The 13,975-nt window shown below is 44.3% G+C and overlaps 2 protein-coding genes across 2 annotated transcripts; one reads left to right on the forward strand and one right to left on the reverse strand.

The window, feature by feature from the left end:
* Nucleotides 1-254: 254 nt before the first annotated feature.
* Nucleotides 255-5,472, forward strand: LOC142887385 (specifically androgen-regulated gene protein). Its single transcript, XM_076025004.1, has 4 exons — nt 255-351; nt 2,806-2,946; nt 3,270-3,405; nt 3,543-5,472. Exons 2-4 carry the CDS (start codon nt 2,842-2,844, stop codon nt 4,685-4,687), a joined length of 1,386 nt encoding a protein of 461 aa, XP_075881119.1. The 5' UTR covers nt 255-351; nt 2,806-2,841; the 3' UTR covers nt 4,688-5,472.
* A 1,445-nt stretch (nt 5,473-6,917) lies between these two features.
* On the reverse strand, nt 6,918-13,244 carry kif17 (kinesin family member 17). The gene is made up of 14 exons (XM_076025017.1): nt 12,956-13,244; nt 12,377-12,523; nt 12,176-12,277; nt 11,774-11,963; nt 10,937-11,370; nt 10,742-10,813; nt 10,210-10,396; nt 9,655-9,698; nt 9,442-9,524; nt 9,032-9,260; nt 8,143-8,401; nt 7,962-8,032; nt 7,708-7,828; nt 6,918-7,390 (listed from the first exon to the last, which is right to left on the reverse strand). Exons 1-14 carry the CDS (start codon nt 13,184-13,186, stop codon nt 7,227-7,229), a joined length of 2,334 nt encoding a protein of 777 aa, XP_075881132.1. The 5' UTR covers nt 13,187-13,244; the 3' UTR covers nt 6,918-7,226.
* Between the last annotated feature and the right edge of the window lie 731 nt (nt 13,245-13,975).

Below are 13,975 nucleotides of genomic sequence, written 5' to 3' on the forward strand. Positions count from 1 at the left end.
CGTTATCGCCTGCTGACGAGAAACGAGCAGTTAAACTTCCCTCTCGTGTTTCTGGGAAAATGTTTAGTCGGAGTTGTCCGCCACTCGGACAGTCAGTACAGCTAACTGCTACTAACTACTGTTAGTAGCGCGGGCTGATAAACGCAGAGACGCAGATTAGCAGATTACGGCCGCTGCCGTCGCCACGGCAACAGCGGCGACGGCCGGTGCGTTTTAACGTGAACGCCGTCCTCTGATTGGCTGCGACGCTCGAACAAGGGGTCCTCGTGCGGTGTCACGCTCGTTGTTGTTTCAGTCGCGAGGACAGCGCGCGGTAGATGGCAGGCTGACTGGCGTGCAGCCGTTCAACAGGTGCGTGACCGACCGCTGCCGCTGACTACTACCGATATTATTGTGTTATGTTAGTTTGGAAATGCCGGTTTAATTACACGCTTCTTTTTTCTTTTTCTTTTCTTTTCTTTTCTTTTTTTTTTTTTTTTAAGAGACGTGAGTGTTCACAGAGTTGAATAATTATTCACAAAGTCAGCCTTATTCGTTCCTGCTCGGAAACTTTATTGGCATTTATTCACTTTAACTCTTTGTTTTTAGAATTGGTTGTTAAGCATCGACTTTTTAATTTTTTTGTACAGTGTCGTTTTATAAAGCTAGGCAGTTGGTTTTTGGTCCATTTGATACCAAAGTTTAATCGAGCGTAGCCCCTGTGTACATTTAGAAGCAGACCACTATGAAGAAACTGTTATTACAGTATCGTTAAGAATTTCAACATAATTTGTAGTGAAACCAAAATATTGTTGATGTATTTCTCTTACATATTGAGAACATGTCGGTCGTAATAAAACCTCAGTTAGTAGGGTTTTTTTTATTTTTATTTATTGACACAATCCAAACAGACAATGCAAAGCATGTCACCGGGGTACAGTTTATCTCCCCTTAGAGTTTCAATTGGCGGTTGGCTTTATTGCTTCAGTGTAACAATGAGTCATTTTGTGTGTACTTACAAGGTGATAACGGTACAATGTTCCTGACAGCCGCTGTTTTAGCTGTCAACATCATTCGTCTTTATGACTATATGACTTTATGGCTACTGCGTTTTTTGTCGAGAGACAAGTATCCCAGTGTACACCTGGCAACACCAGTATCTGCCATAACTACTCTATTATTTGATGTTCCAGGGTATATTGTGTCAGTGTAAAACTGTTGTTTTACAGGACATTTACGTAATGATTCATTATATGCAACTTGTGCCTCTCCCAGGAAGTTCAGGCTTAGAATTTGGAGATTTTTTTCAGCTTTTTTGTACTCTTTTGACTGGTAGCAGTCTAAATAGCTCTATATCTATCAATCTCATATTGGAATTACTGCTTTAGCAAGTGCATCCTTAGGTTTCTCAGAAACATTTGCAGCAAAAATGCAATTTTAGGAATCCTTTAACCAATGCCTAGTCTTTTTTATAGTCTTCTCTAGAATTACATTGCTAACAAATTCAAAATATGATTCCAGCTTCATAATGTTCTCAAAATCAACTATTGCAAAAGAAAACATCAAGGTGAGAGTGCATGTTGTTAAGCCCTCAGGTGACAGTTGCTGCTATCCTCCATTCCTGCTGAAACTGATCCTGCTGAGGAAGATTAGGAGCGGCACGAGTGTGTAATCTGAGTCACATGGAGTAAGAAGACTAGTGAATATCTGTCATGTCAGAACAGAGCTGAGCTATGATACTCTCAGTGTTATCCTACTATCAGCAGGCCAATCTTTTTTATAGAACCTGCTGCCCAGGACACAGGGTGTAACATGAACACGACAGCACTAACATGAGGAAATAAAACAAAAGTGGGACAGAAGACATTATAAAACACATGAATTAATAATTCATTAATATCCAAGTGCCCGTACTTAGTTGGAAATTGGGAGAGAGAAGAACACAAATAGTATATTTTGTTTGCAATATTTTTTTTACCATGAGATGTTACTTAAATCCTACATAATAGGCCTGTGATAAGTACGAAGAATACACAACTTTACTCTCACTTTGTAACACAATAATGATACTATGTTATTAATTACAACTAAGTGAGTAATAATTATTAATTATTCAATTTTCAAGTATGTGGATGTACTGTAAGAAAATAATCAAATAAGAGTATCTGCTCCAAAGTAATGCAAACACCTTGTCTTTGAAAGCTTGTCTGAGTACAGTAATCACATAAAAGTGTAATAAGGTCACAGTGTTGTGCAACATGATATTTATTGTATCTCTGGGCTGATTCATAATTGGTACTGAAAAAATGACTAATAAATGGTACTGATATACTGTACCTACAATAAACATCAACAGCGTGGAACCTTGTACCTTGAACCTTGGAGACATGTTTAATTCTGATTAAAATCATATTGATGTACTTTGGCTTGCCTTTATATACTTATGCAGTGTTATTTATTACCTCACGGCTAACAGAAAATAAAGGTTGGATGTCAGATATGGTCAAAGTTCTTTGATTCAGGGGAACTTCACAGGGGAATTTCGTAGAGCTCATCGGTCACCCCAGATAGCTGCTTTGATCCTAAAAAAAGCACATTGTTTCATTTTCATTCTAAGAATTTGCACCTCTTTTAAGTCATTCATTTAGTGTACTAAAAGGTATTCCAAGTAACAAATACACTACACACAGTCATCACATCATAACATTAGAACACCTATTTTCCAGGCAGTACGAGTTTCCTTCCCTTCTGACTTGTGTGGCCTGTCTTTCATATTCAAAAGGATTTAATCTTGCGCATCTTTTTTCCATGTATACCCTTTTACAGAGGAAAACTTGCAAGACCAACACTTTGGGAACTAAGATGCCTATAACTGATACCTGGCCAGGTGGCCCCGGGTTGGAGACGATGATGGGAATGGACAGCGCTGGCAGCTGTGACAGTGTGGTCAGCGCCAACTCTGGTTGTGTAAGTTAGCGGATTCACCGTGTTACCCAGAGGACCTAAGTAGGTTAGGCTGTGCTGAGGATACATAGCACCATAAAATAATAAGATAAGACCATGAAGGGAACTTTGTGTCAAACATCGTGCCTTATAATGTGGCCAGTGGGTGTAAATCATTTTCCCATTCTGACGTGCTACAAAAGAACCAAGATCAACTAGAACATTCAAACCCTACAGCAGTTAGTTTAAGTTGTGCACAACCCACCCATTTTCTGGACCTCTCGTAGTCCTATTCAAACCCATACTGTAAAAAACTTTTCAGCGAATCCTTCTTTCCTGTATCACAGAGCGATGATAGTCTGGACCACCTCTCTGCTGAGGAGAAGGCCTGCCTTCTGTTTTTGGAGGAGACCATCGAGTCTTTGGACACCAAAGAGGACAGCGATTTGTCAGAGGACGAGCAGGACCTGCTCTTCAACCCAGGTAACGTTGGCATCCAACTGGCAGATGCCATCAACCTCCACGAGCAAAACAAAGGCCAACACTGAATCTTCAAAATACTTTGCGAGATGATGCAACGTCTGTGCCTGCTGAAGATCATGTACTTCTTTGTCCTTCAGGTTCAGAGGAACGTTCGTCCAAAGAGGCCCCGACGGAAAATTTCACCAACGAACTGCCGAAGACCTACTTGGACCCGACAACTTTTGTTTTGACAGAATCTCTACCCAGGGCCAAGGCGAACTTCTCTCTAAAGAAAAACAGCCGCTCTCAGCCTCAGCCAACTGCTCCAAGTAGACAACCTGAGCTCACACCCAGGCAGATCAAGTTGGCTCAAGAGCCAGTATATGCTAATGTTATAAAGCCTCCTCCTCCACTGATCAAACCCAAGGAGTTTTCTGTGAAGACAGGAGAGACTCCTTTACCAAGAGGTCCTTTGTCTTACGATGCACTCGTTCACCTGAGGAAGAGTGCCTCTGAAAAGATGACGCCTTTATGTCCCAGAATTGATCATACCATAGACTTGGAAAAACACCTCCCTGCTCCAGTGAAAGGTCCAAAGCAAGAATCTGACAGATCAGACTCGCAGCCTTCCCTAACTTCCATGGCGGCTCCTCCCGCGGTGACTCCCAGATCCAGAAAGATCCCCGCTGTGGTTCCAGTGAAAACACCAGACCAAGCGCCTGTATCATCCGACCCTTCGCACAAGCTCAAGCACTGCAGCGACGCGAAGGTCGTGAGACTGGAAGCTCTGCACAAGTTGGGTCTTCTACAGGAGCAAGAGCCACAAAACGAGACGGTGGCTCCGCTCCCTCCGCTGCCTCCACCCAAACCGAAAAAATTCCTCAAACCAACATCAGACAAGCTTGCAAGAGGCCCATTCAATGGACACCCACCTCGAAGCCAATTGTTCGATGACTCCCAGGTGGCCACAGAGCCCAAGACCAAACTTCTGCAGAGCAGCACCAGCTTCCAACACTCATCCAGAGATGAGCAACAGACTGTGGCTGCATCACATCAGGCTGAGCCCAGCAAAGTGAAACCAGCTGGTCCGGAGCCATCTGCCACCCTGGACAACAACGCAGGTCCTGCCCCCATCCCGAAGCCACGACACATTCCCTGCCCGCATGCTATCCAAACTAGATCTGCAGGTCAGGCTTCGCCCAACGCCGCCTCCAATGCTGTGGGATACACGGTCATGGTGGTGCCCGGCATGGGAACCGATCGCAAAGAGGCGCTGAGGAAGCTCGGCCTGCTCAAAACGTGACTCGTCGGAGCAGCAGAGCACTGCCAGCTTGCTGGAAGCGCCCAGGGGGAGTTGAAGGCTGCCACCAGCTTAGCGGGAATTAAAGCTTAAAGCGTGCACTTGGCACTTATCACTTTGGCACGGTGGGAAGATGTAGAATAGGAAGAGGCAAAAGTGGGAAAAGCTATTTTTTTTTTTATGCAAGTTGCTTTAATGTGTTTGACTCAAGCTGAAACTAATATCACATACATTTCATGTCTTGGTTTTTATGTTCAAAGTACATCATTGTAAGGCCTTTAAAAAAAAAAAAAAAATGTATACAATTATTTAACCTCCTCATGAGTCTGAGAACGCAATTGTATTAATCAGCCAATTAGATCGAGACAAAACCCACAATGACAAGTGATTTATCTCTAAATCAGATGACTTTATCACATGAATGGATTGCTTCTGATGATTCACCAGTGTGCCTCTTGATAGATTGCTTGGTCGAGTGTCAGCAGCTCGTTTTAATTTTAAAAGTAAAAACTACTAATACTCCTAATGAGAAAATGGCACACTAGAAATTTTTTAAAATATGTATTTTATAACTACTAGCCATTGATTATTATGAGAAACCTGATGTATAGCATACATTTCTTTCTTCTGAGATTTGTATGGTAATAAACTGTTTGGGTGGATTTGAAAATGCACGACGAATGTCAGTTTGACATCTGGTGTGAGTAGCAGAGACGTTCGTACAGACTAAGAATAAACACATATTGTTATCATCACAGCTCGCTTTGTCCTAGTTTAATGAATAAAAGTATTAAAGCGAGCCTCTTGTGTAGTTCACTGATTGCTCTTGTTTAAGTATTTCTACTGCAGTTTCCTCCAGAAATACTTCCAGCATCCGTTTGTTTCTGCGCGCAGCGTGAAAACACGAGCTATGCTGCTAAGTCTCTGTAGCATTGCGGCTCTACGGCAACCGTTTGCCTCGTCAGAGTGACTCACTCGAGTCCTTGACCTTCTGCCTTGTGCATCACAAAGTAGTAAAGTATTTTATTCAAACCCTCCTCCCTGCACACTCGGCTCCGCACCATCCGAAGCTCCACTTGCAGTCACACTGCTCACTTTCCTCGCCGCTCAGGCAACGAGAGAGCCTGCTCAGCTTTTCCTCCATTATCAGATTAACCCGAGCACTGCCGCCGTGTGAACAAATTAGCAGCACCGTCCTCACCCCTCTTTGTTTCTCTCTGTATGCCTGACATGCAAGGCTAATTTCGCAGCTTTGTTACACAATGATCACAGAGCCAGTGGATAACCGCTGCCTTTTGTCGCGTTATCTTTCTCAGGCAAGGTTCTCTTCCTCGTGGACCGCGACCCGGGTCTATCATGACAGCACGCAGGCCAGCGAGGGTGTCAAATTTAGAAACTGACACTGCTGCGTGCCGGTAAAGGAAAATTAAACAATGGCTGAAGAAATTAGTTGTTGGCCAAGGATAGAAATAGGATACAGAGAGCACAACAGGGAGTGTATACAGAACTGATATTGTCACACCTAAACTTCAACAATACTGCATGAAACAAAATTCTATTTATTTTAATTATTTTGCACATTCTCAACTTTAAATTACGGACAGATTAATTTGTCCAAGTCTTGAAATAAAACCAGTCAGTCTATTTCGTGTCAAAGTACACAGAAAAGTGAGCAGAAATTCAACAATTATGATTTTTATGAAACATTTATTATCAGTTTCTTATGCTATTCAATTTTACTATTAACACATTTGAATCCCACTCGTAGAATCTTTAAATCGAGTCACACCAAAATCCACGCCGCTCACTCAGACATGTACAAGAGTTGGCGGCTCTTCCTGTCACCACTGCTGCGTTTGACAGCAGCACAATGAACACAAAAGCACAGAGTCCATTTTTAGCAACACTACAAGCTGGTCTGTTTGTTGTTGACCAAGATCTTAATCCTCATTACTGCGAACTTTGAATGTGGCTGTGATCAAGTCGTTGTAAAAAATGCAAAAAAAGGTGCATTGACACGCAACCAATTCCTGATATACTGCACTCTTAAATCCAGGCCAAACATTTGGTTTTGCTATATTTTCTTTTTACCAATAAACCAAAATGTATTTAATTTAAAAAAAATAATGATATTTTTGTTTATGTCAGATGCAGCCACACCATTAGAAACACAAGAATCAATTCAAAAATATTTCATTAATTGGAATCATTAATTAAACTCTTATTATTTTAATAAAGTGGTCAAAGGGAACAGATTTGATTTCTAGTCTAATCTAGTCGAGTCTAATCAGCAGTAGTGAAATCAACAGGATAGAAAAAATACAATAAATAATTGGCTGGTCTTTGAGACGTCTTGTTTTAGTAGAACAAAATAAGTATTCAAAAAAATTTCAAGCCTGAGGTAATAGTTAATTTAAAAAAAAAATGTTCAAATGATCACAAAACATGTTGCTTGTTAACTGTTAGTGTCAGCGCTTATGTAAGATTCAATCAACCGCACATGATCAGTAAAAACCACACAGTTGGTGGGTGAACTGACTCGTCACATGGCCTCATGATGCGTGTGGGATTTGTTTTTTTTACGCTTAACCTTGACGGTGGTCGCGGGGAAGGCCAACGACTCCAGCCGGAAGGGTCTCGGGCTGGCCGGTGGGTCTGCGGTGGTGTGGTGGGCTGCTCCGCTGACCAGGGGAGGGGAGTGGACGGCTGCAGCGGAGGAGCTTTGTCAGAGAGGATGGCGACAAAGCTTCGGGCATTTTCTGCTGTTTTTTCTCGCATAAAATGTACAGTACGAGTTATTTCAGTGAACTCTTTATGGATTTTAATGCAAAATTTAAACAACTACCCAGGTCGTAACCTCCAGAATTACTCCAGAAAGCACAAAGAGTGCTTTCTTTTCTCTTTTTACATGGGTGAATGAGTAGAATTAGTACTTTTTTTACACAAGTATCTGTACTTCTATATATACAGAATGTGAACACATTTTGACCCATCTGAATGATGTGTGCAGGTCCTGGTCTTACCGTGTCCTTTGTGAGCCTCGCGTCCCAGCAGCTGGCTCGTCCTCTTCAACTTGAAGTAGCTGTTGATGACGTTCTCGCTGTCGCTGCGGTTCAGCATCTCCTTGTACCTGTCCTCCTCCACCTGCAGAACAGGACGCGCCCATTGAAAAGAAGAAGCCACAAAGGCGCACAGAGGATCTGGGGCTTGTCAGAAATCAGAAATCAGAAATCAGAAACACGTTTATTGCTGCTATTATCGAGTGGTGAACACGCACCGTGCCGGTGTCTCCAGCATCAGCAGCAGAACTGTTGTGAACTCTGTGGGCCGGAGGCTTCGAGGCCACGGCTGTGAGACACAAAGAACAAAGGAGGGATCACAATAACCAAAACGCCTCAACGGGATGAACTATTTCAAGAGTGACAGCGACGGTGCTGTTTCCGTCACACGTGAAGAACCTGAAGGCAGCGTGGTTTTCTGCACGGTGACATCTGGCAGCCTCCAGCCGCCGCTCTCCTCGTCCCACACGGCCTCCTTCTTCAGCCGGTCCACGTTGCTGTAGTTGCAGTCGCGACGCACCAGGGGCGCCATGCGCTCCAGCAGGCCGTGCAGCAGCAGGCCGTCCCTCTCCAGCCGCCGGATGGTGGCCAGGTAATCGTTCCTCTCCACCTCGAACTCTGCCTGCAGGTCCCGGATCTCCAGCTTGGCTCCTTTCAGCTGTCACCACAGGCAGGAGTTTCACAGATGAGTCGCTAGACAGGAAAAGCTCCAACAATGCGGCTTTGACTTTCAATTATGGCACCTGTTCAGCGCTAATGTTGCAAAATAAACATTTAAACAATTTCCGCACATATAGACGATCATTTTGGGTCCTTTGAAGCTACTTTAAATATCCAGTAAACTCTATGCATCTGCAGAAAACAGCATATTTAGCCCTGTGTTTACAGCCCTCTGCAAAAAAAAGGCTCCTGCTAAAATGGATTTTTTAACAAAGTGACCTCAATATGGTCCAGGAATTAACAGTGGTTAATCTGGTGGGGGGTATTGTCACTAACCTGGGAGAGGTATCATCATGAGTGGACCAGTGCCCTTTGTGATGTCACAAAGAATGGTTTTCAGAAATGTGTATTTTACCTTTCTAAAAAAAAAAAAAAAAAAAAAAAAAAGACAAAGGCTCGACTTTTCTCATTTCTTGAGATTTCACTGACAGGCTAAAGATACATTATTGCCTCATACTGGACCTTCAAAAGTGGAAAAAAGGGGTTGACTTTAGTCCATGGTGGCGGAAGGTGGAACAGGAACATTGTTTCAGAGCAATGTGCTTCCCCTCCAAAACAGCCTGCCCACCTTGCCCTGGACCTTGAGCAGCATCTGGCTTTTGGCGTAGACCTCCTCCTGGATGGAGTTGTAGACGTGCAGCAGGACGTTCTCGCTCTCTTCGCCGTCTCCCGTCAGGGCCCTGATGAGATGCTCCCCCCTCTGGTCAGCCAGCTTCTTCCTCTGACTGTGTCTCTGCTGCAGCTCTTCGTTCCTGACCTGCTCTCCTCCGACCACCTCCTGCTCCAGCTGCTTCAGTCTGGAAAAAGACGGATAAAGAGTCTTGAATGGAGACCACACAGCGAATCATCTGACCAATGGTCAGAGTTGCAGAAAACTGTAGAAAAGACCTCGTCGTGACGAACAAAGCTTTTTCATCTAACTTAGGTGAGTCACTATCTACAGTCTGTTGTTTCATTCTATCAACCACTGGTGCACACCTTTCCAGAACGTGTTGCTGGTCCACAGGCCCGGCAGCACTGACATCAGCTGATGGTGTGAGACTGATATCCTGTGGCGCTTTCTGGACAAACAAAGCAGAGATGTTCAACATCTCTGCATCCACATTGCATGCAATTTAAGATGATTTGGAAAGTATCTTACACACTTTGACTTGGAAATGTCAGTACTCAAGGGCTGAAAGCAAACAGTACCTCAGTCTGTGAAGCGTCTGTGGGTTCGGCTGGCTCACAGGTTGCTGATTTCAGGAGAAAAAATGGCAAAGAAAGTTTTATCATTGAAGAGGATATTACGTTGGAACCAGTGGCGGTGCAACCAGCAGGGGGACCCAGCAGCCCTGATACATTTGCTGGCTGCCTGCAGTGGAGGAAGCAGCAGCAGCGAAATTAAGTTGCATTTAATATAATAAGAGAGCAGTGGGTGTTTTTGAGAAGCTGAGATGGTAATGGTGGTAATTTTTTGCCTTCAAATTAATGTGTATTTTGTCTTCGTATGCAAAAGCACAATCTAGTCTATTTTGATTTTTTTTTTTTTTTTTTTTTTTTAAACCACACAGACAATTGATTACTCACATATAATACATAGCATCAAAAATGAGATGAGGAGGGACAGTGGGTAGAACACATGAAGTGAGTGTGAGTGTGAGAGAAAAGGGTGCAGAGGATTAGATTGCTGGCCACCCTCAGAGTAATTTCCATCGCGCAGTTTACAGTTTACAGTAATGACAACAGTCACTGCAGTGAACTCACACTGATCTTCACTGGCTAGTTTTCCAGCGTCCTTTGGGACAGAGCTCCCCCTGCTGGTTGGAGCCTTCTCCGACAGCTTGGTTTTGTACTCGGACCGCAGGACGGCGATGTCTTCCTGCAGCTTCGCCCTGGACTGCTGTTCTGCGTTATAGTCGGCCTGCAGCCTGGCCAGCTTCTCCTCGTACTCCTGCAGGCAGAGGCGGTAAACACATGTCAACCACCTTTGCTCTTAAAGGTCCAGTGTGTGAAATTTGGCTTGATTTATGATTGTTTCAATGGTAAGACAGTAAAATCATTTGGTTCTCCGACCCATAGAACAGTTCTCACATATATAAGATTACACAGTCTTGCTCCTAGTTGGCTGCCATCTAGCCCCACCATTTTCTAAGGAAGTCCAGTATTAAAGGAAGCCCGCTTTACGATGCTTCCTTAAATACCGGACTTCCTTAAAAATTTTACACACTGGACCTTAAAAGGACGCATCATACTATGTGACAGGATTCACTGGTAATGCTTATGACTCGGCATTTGCCTCTTTAATCTTGTCCTTCTCTGTGTCTGGGAGGCTGGACTGTGCAGAGTCAGGAGGTGAAGCTTGCAGCGACTGACTTGTCACAGCTGCTGCATGACAAACATATAAACAAACATATGAACATATACATTTTTCGAGCAACGGGGATGATGAATATTAGGAAATCTTTCACTTGCATGCAATGTCGGCGGAGGCCAGCTGGCCCGAGAGGAGGGCCTGCAGCTTCCTGATCTCCTCCTGGTACTCCCGCAGCAGAGCTTCCTTGGGGTCCTCGTTGATCCGAGGCCTGTTCTGGATGCTCTTGGCCCGGTTGGCGTAGCGCAGCGTGCTCAGGCTCTCCTCGTAGTTGTTGTCGGCCGGGGAGAGACAGGCCACCATGAGGGTGCGAGTGTTTCCCCCCAGGGAGTCCTGAAGCAGCCGGGTCAGCTTGGAGTCGCGGTAGGGCACGTACTTGGAGCGTCCGTCCACCAGGGCCGAGATGACGTTGCCCAGGGCCGACAGAGACAGGTTGATCTTGGTGGCCTCGCGCAGGCGCTCGCCCGTGGCCCCCGTCTTGGACTGACGCTCGCTCCCCGCCAGGTCGACCAGGTTGAGTTTGCCAGCTCGCAGGTGGTCCTGGCCAGTCGCGTCTGAGTGTGTGGGTTTAAAGTAGAGAGAAGAAAATAAATAAATAAATAAAATAAAAAAATAAAGTGGAGAGAAGACGTGTCTTGTGGATTTTTCATTTGATTTTTTTTTTTACATTATTTAAACCCTTCATTTTGTGGAGTTGTCATAGAGCACAAGATAAAATAAGATTTAGCTATCGTTCCAGATGCCATTTATTGAGAAAAAGGACGCACTAGAAATTTTTTTGTGTTAAAACTGCTTTCTGTTGTTTATTGTCTTGCGCAACATCATTTAGCATCAGCATTTAAATCAAACAATTAAAAGCAGAATAGACTTTTTGTGAAATGAGGAGCTGCTGGTGATGATAACAGCGCGTTCTGATGCAGGCAGTGATTTGTGTGCGTGGCACACGCTTGTTTTCACCGGTGCTGCAGATCTCCAGGTGGATGGTGAAGATGGAGTGCGAGCGGGAGGAGTCTTTGTTCATCAGCGTGTAGCCCACCGCTCGTTTCCTCCATCCCTGCTCTATGATCCGCTCACACTCGGCCACACTGTGCACCGAGTGCATGGACAGGTCCCGGACGTACACGCCGCGCTCTGGATGCTCCTTCAGCTGTGCGTCACGAGCCCCAAATACGAAAAAAACAGAGTGTCATCCTCCAGATGAAAACACACTTTGATCTGCAAAGAATAACGCAACTGTGCTTCTTTTTTTTTTTAAACCAACTGTGGTAACGGACAACCAAATGTAGGGAACTGCTGCTACGTTCAGAAAAACCATGTCTGGATCAGGTGTCATTATAATAGAATTCAACAATAACTCACCTCCAGTTTCTGTTTGGTGTCGTTTCCCAAAAGGTCTCGGATTTCCTCATTGTAAATCTCCAAGTAGGAGGTCCTCACCAGGAATTTTGTGTTTTCTGCACACTAGCTTGCGCATGGCGCACGCACACATGCACACACATATGAATTGAATTTACACAACTATTCATCTAGTATCTACATTACACATATATTGCATCCTACCTGAATGCTCTCAAATATGTGCTCAAAGGCCCGTGGGATGACTCCCTTCTGGGCTGCAGGCTCAGACACCCCCTGCATGGTGAAAGATTTGCCACTTCCAGTTTGTCCGTAGGCAAAGATGGTTCCGTGGTAGCCCTCGGTGACACCCTGTCAGCAGAGGCGGGAAGTAACAAAGTACAAAAATACTTTGTTACTGTACTGACACAGATTTGATTTTACTTTACTTGAGTATTCATTTTTCTGACAGTGTTTTGCTTTTACTCCCTACACTTGTGCACAAACATCTGTACTTTCTCTTTTTATACTCCTTATATTTAAAAGTATTAAAAGTATTTAAACTCTTTTTTTTCTCTCTCTTTTTAAAAAAAAAAAAAAAAAAAAAAAAAAAAGGAATTTGCTTATTGTTGTTAACTTTCACCAGATTATTTTAACACAGGTATCTGTACTTTTCTGGCTGTCAGGCGAAATGTGGCCCTGAAGATCTTGGTATTGGACAACTCGTCAATATAATATAATGACGCCAATATTGATGATACAATAACAACAACAACAACAACAACAACACACGTCTCTTCTCACCTCCACGAGAGGATAAGCAATCTCGTTGTACATCTGCTCAGTGGTATGTTCCACACAGTAGGCGCCATCGAAGGTGAACTGCTTGGCCGGCTCTTCCGCAGCTGCGGGCCTCTGGATGAAACACTGGCAGCGCTGCGGGTCCATGGACAGCACCGTCTCGCACCTCAGAGCTTTCTCCCTGTCGTTCAGGGGCCTGCACCTGACCACCACCTTCACCGCCTCGGAGCCCATGTCTCCTCAAAAGTCACCCCACGTCTTCGAGAAGTTTCTCCGACGACAGTAAGCGGTCGTCGCCACGCACCGAGCTGAAATGCCGCCTGATGGACGGACGAGCGGACGGACCGGCTGACAAAAAGCAGCGCAGCCGGCCGAATAGCGCCGTATTTTAACCATTACGGTAAAAATGCACACAACGTTTGAACGACATAACATGCGAAGTGCAGTGCATTTTATGCGAGATGAACGAATAAAGTTGGGTATGAAAATAAAGTTAGCGTAAGCTTATTTATCCAGCGTTAGAATTAATGGAGGGACTTACGGTTTTTATTTTATGTGTCTAACTGGACATGCTGGATGCTAGGAAGACTAAGTTCACTTTTATACATCAGTTACAAGTAGACCTCATAGCCGACTCAGATCTGATTATGATGACTTATGACCTGGGTCTTCACAGGTATGTTGCCCCAGTTTCATTGCAGAATCATTTTATTGTTGTTTTAATTGTAACGAGATGTGTGGCCGGAAGTCGACTTAACAGTATGTCTTGGGTGTATTTTCCATTAACCCATCGTATTTTCAGTCTTGTGTGAAATTCACTGCTTCGCACAAGGCTAACACAGCCCGGGTTGTACGCGGGAAAAAGTCTATGACGCTCAGATGTCATCGCTGTCCATTTTAATTGATTTACCATAACGGTGCGAATATGTGTGCACGTCTAATCTCCAGTGGGCAGGTCTGACCCCAGAACGACAGACGAATTGTGTGCCCGCAGCTAAATCTCACCAGGCAGGAGCCACACGG

The sequence above is a fragment of the Nelusetta ayraudi genome, unplaced genomic scaffold, assembly GCF_046127955.1.
Source record: "Nelusetta ayraudi isolate G7.1 ecotype Tasmania unplaced genomic scaffold, CSIRO-AGI_Nayr_v1 ptg000017l, whole genome shotgun sequence".
Taxonomy (NCBI): Eukaryota; Metazoa; Chordata; class Actinopteri; order Tetraodontiformes; family Monacanthidae; genus Nelusetta; species Nelusetta ayraudi.